This window comes from Camarhynchus parvulus, chromosome 5, assembly GCF_901933205.1.
Source record: "Camarhynchus parvulus chromosome 5, STF_HiC, whole genome shotgun sequence".
NCBI lineage: Eukaryota > Metazoa > Chordata > Aves > Passeriformes > Thraupidae > Camarhynchus > Camarhynchus parvulus.
This window is the reverse complement of record NC_044575.1, coordinates 46,791,165-46,795,567: the sequence shown is the minus strand read 5'-3', so window position 1 is coordinate 46,795,567 and position 4,403 is coordinate 46,791,165. Positions and strand designations below refer to the sequence as shown.

The 4,403-nt window shown below is 39.8% G+C and overlaps 1 protein-coding gene across 1 annotated transcript; it reads left to right on the top strand.

Annotated features, from left to right (window-relative positions):
• The first annotated feature begins 309 nt into the window (after nt 1-309).
• Nucleotides 310-3,477, top strand: LOC115904108 (alpha-1-antitrypsin-like). Its single transcript, XM_030949235.1, has 4 exons — nt 310-986; nt 1,388-1,658; nt 2,390-2,537; nt 3,271-3,477. The coding sequence occupies exons 1-4, from the start codon at nt 314-316 to the stop codon at nt 3,475-3,477; spliced, it is 1,299 nt and encodes a 432-aa protein (XP_030805095.1). The 5' UTR covers nt 310-313.
• The last annotated feature ends 926 nt before the right edge of the window (nt 3,478-4,403 follow it).

Genomic DNA, 4,403 nt, shown 5'->3' with positions numbered 1-4,403 from the left:
TACTCTTGGGAAAAGGTCATAAGCTTCCAGTTATTTAAAAATTTTTAAAGAATATGCTAATATTAAAGTTAATAAACTTTTAAAAGTTTTAAATTACCTCTTTTGAAAGAGAACTAGACTAAAAATATAAATAGTGGAGTTGTATTCTTTCCAGGGAACACTGACATGCATCAGAAATGCGAACTATAAGTGTGGGGGACAGGTGTGTTCTGAGAGCATCATTTTACTTTACTGGAGGACACAGTATGAACAAATTAATTTCCATGACGTGTTTTGCATGTCTATTTCTTCTGCAGAAACAGCTGAAAGAAAAATGAAGACCACTTTCTCCTTGTGTTTATTGCTAGTTGGTTTGCATACTGTTGCCCTGCGTCATCAGCATCCTCGCTACCGTAATAAGCAGGATGATGTTAAAGGGACATATTATCCAGGACATAATTCTCAGTGGGAAGAAGCTTCTCCACTTAAGAACAAAACCTTTGTCAAACTGGTTTTCAGCAATGCTGACTTTGCATTTTCCTTTTACAAGCTGGTTGCATCTGAAGCAATGGACAAAAATATTTTCTTTTCACCCATAAGCATCTCTGCTTCCTTTGCAATGCTGGCACTTGGTGCCAAGGCTGTAACACTGACACAGATTTTGGAAGGGCTTGCCTTTAGCCTGAAAAAGACTCAGGAACAGGAAATACATGAAGGTTTTTGCCAACTCCTTCACATGCTGAACCGCTCAGATAGTGAGTTCCAGCTGAGCCTGGGCAATGCCCTTTTTATAGAAGAGACACTAAAACCACTACAGAAGTTCTTTGATGATGTCAAAAGCTTTTATGAATCTGAAGTATTTTCTACTGATTTTAACAACTCTGTTGGTGCTGAGAGTCAGATCAACAGTTATATTGAGGAAAAGACAAATGGGAAAATAGTTAAACTAGTGGAAAATCTTGATCCTCTGACTGCAATGGTTCTCATTAACTATGTCTTCTTTAAAGGTAATATGTATCAAAGGGTGCAAAGATAATGCTTATTACAGATAATGAAAAGTGAAAAAAATTAAATATTTTAAATACAGGAAATAATGTTCAATATCTGGACGGTATAGCTATAAACCCATGTATATTTGTTGCCAGTAAAAATATGTCCTCACCTGCTTTAATGAAATTTTAAATCAAAATTCTTTATTGAATTTGGTTAATTTTGTCATGTGATCATAGACTCATGCTGTAGTGAAAGATGGTGTTTTCAGTGTTATCTGTCTGTAATTGTCTTTAAGCACCTAAAAAAATACATATGCAATGCTGTACCATTTGAGGATGCAGTAACATGAAAAGAATATTTACTCTAATGAAAGGAAGGCTGTATTCCACTGAATACATTTTCTTTTTGTCATAAGCCCATTGGGAGAAACCCTTCAGTACAGCACAGACAAAACAGGAGGACTTTTTTGTGGATCAGGAAACATCTGTAAAAGTTGACATGATGTATCGAAAGGGTTACTACAGAAGTTACTTTGATGAAGAGCTGTCCTGTTGGCTGGTTCAGATTCCTTACAATGGAGATGTTGCAGCATTATTTGTTTTGCCTGATGAAGGGAAGATGAAGCAGGTAGAAGATGCCCTCTTAAAAAGAACTGTAACTAAATGGGAAAAGTCCCTCCAAGACAGGTAAGATTTTTTGCTAAGGTGAGTGGTGACCATATTACAGAATAGTTGTGTTTATCTCACCAAGACAAAACATAAAGGACAGGTTATTTGACTGAACTCTATACACTAAATGTATAGACTTGACTCTATGATGGACTTCCCTTTTCTTAGCTGGAAAATGAAAATGAAAAAGAGCTATGGCTAGTGAACAAATAAATCATTGAGCTTGGAATACATCTTGGGTTAAGTTCCTGGTTCAACCAAAAATTACTTAGCACCATGATGAGGGCAACGGACCTTTGTTTCAAACAAGCACTGGGAAACTGCAATGGAGTAGCTGTTGGGTGTTATGCTGAGGGCATTCTGTGTAAAAGTGGATTAATTCACCATTACTGCAGCTATTTCTGTGGTGGCCAAGGCCCTCCTGTGTATTTGAACAGCCTTAGGTCAGCTAGCTACAATCTTTTGAAAAAGCCCTCCTACCTGGCAGTAGTAGCTCTGTTTGCCACTGAGTTGGTACAGCTGTGTCTCCACCCCACTCCTCAAACCCCACTGCAGAGGCGGGAGCTAGCACGCCCTTATTCTGTTCCAACCCTCCACATTAAGTAGCTAACCTGATCAGAAGTGCTATCTGAACCCTGAGAGAAGGCTATAGATATTTGGAAAAACAAATGTGAAATGTCAATATACTGAAGTCATTGAGGAGTGTTGCCTAGATGATGATTTGTCCGTATTTGTGTTGTTTGTTACAGAAAAATACATCTGCACATTCCAAAATTTTCTATTTCTGGTACCTATGATGTGAAAAATATAGTCAAACAAATGGGTATGGTCAATCTGTTTACTGAACAAGCTGATCTCTCAGGGATTACTGAGAAGCCTGGACTGATGGTTTCAAAAGTAAGTCAGCATGTGAAAGCAACCACAGGATTTGCCTGTTCCCAGGAACTTGACAATAATATTCCATGAAAAGCTTATCCCAGTCTCTCTGAAGCATCACTCATTCACCAATAGCTGCCAGTCTGGAAGCAAAGAAAGCCCTGTCTGTCATAAACCTGAAGCCAAACATGCTTAGAAGGGGTTAGAAAGGCATGGTTGGAGGGTGAGGATGAAAACATACATATAATTAAATGTTCTTTTGGCTACTAAACAAAATTATCTAAATGTAGAGCATTAGATTTGGTAAAACTTCCTCTAATTCTTCCTACACAGGGCAAAGGGCTGTTATTCCTGCCCTTCTAGTGTTCTCAAAAAGCTATTTTTTTCAACTAGATGACAGGGTAAATTCACAATAATACATAAAGCTGCCAAAGACAAAATTGAGTCTCGGCTAAATTACCAGTTTTCTTTGCTTCCAGAGTTTCTTGTCATCAGTCATCTTGAGTGCTCTTTGGCTGCCTGCAGTTTGAGGGCTACTCTGCAGAACCAGGGAAGGAGGATGGCTTGAGTGATGTGATGGCTGTTGGTGCTGCGGTGGGAACGGGAGCAATGGGTGATGACCTTCCCAGAAGCTGCTGCTGCTCGGTCTTGCTCCAGGCAGGGCTCCCTTTGGCTGACCAAAGTGAAGAGGGTGGCAGGCTGCTCTCCTCTTGCTGGATTGTCAGCTGGAGGCTGTTTGCTTTGTTCCTTGCAGGTGATCCACAGAGCCGTGCTGAATGTTCATGAGAACGGCACTGAGGCGGCCGGGGCCACGGTGAAGGAGATTACCTGGAGATCTGGGGATTTTCCTCGCCCGCCTCGGGTCAGATTCAACAGACCATTCCTCCTGCTGATTCTGGATAAGTTCACCCACACTGTCCTCTTCATTGGGAAAATTGTAAACCCTCAGAAAAATGACTGATTGACGAAACTTATGCACATCACTGGCTAAATTCCTGTGATCCAGTGAAACACTTACGTATGCATATCACCCTGTGCTTGTGCTCATCTTTCGATCATTATCCTTAGAAACCTTATTAATCCCTTACAACACAAAAATTATTTTTCTTGTCCAAAAGTTAGTAGGATTTCCCATGGCCTACACCTGAATATAGTATGCAGTATTAATGAAATACAAGTCACTTTTCATCAGTTTTGTAAGAAGCCCTTTCTGACACTCTCCTGTGGGGTATTCAGCTGGTTCAAAGTCTCCAATTGATGTAGGTATTGCTGTACAGTCACAGGGTGTGCATGTGAAAGGAGAAACAGGAAAAATGAGGTGCAAGTTGTAAGTCCTGTCTATTTAATCCACTAACCCTTGATGAATACACTTAGATGCAGATTTCTTTAATATTGGAGTGAATTTTCATTCATTTCTTTATGTTTTGCAAGCAAGCATGACATGAAACTGCAGGATCCGTGACTGAGACATTGGAGGACACCACCAATGTAAATGGCTGATGAGTGCAGCTGTTTTAGTTTGCTTTCCTCTGTCTCCTCCTCAGCAGAAGCCCTCGGCATAGAGACAAGAAGGCTGCTTTGCTGTACAGATAATTTAAATTCTACTAAGGAAGGAATGCATAGCAGAAAAAAGACTTTTATTTTATCCTAATAATTTGACAATTGTTGCTAATGCCTCAAGATAAAAGCCTGATGGAGTAGCCCATGACATAGCACCAGTTTCCTTTTCATAGATTTATTGTCACTGTCATTTCTTGTTTCTACTGATGCTGCCTTTGATATTTACTTTCTAGCTAGACTTGACAGATTGTTGTAGAAAAAAGGAGGAATGCAAATTATAACTCCAGAAAGTCTGCACTTCCTCAGTAGGAACTGCAGAGCTTTCCT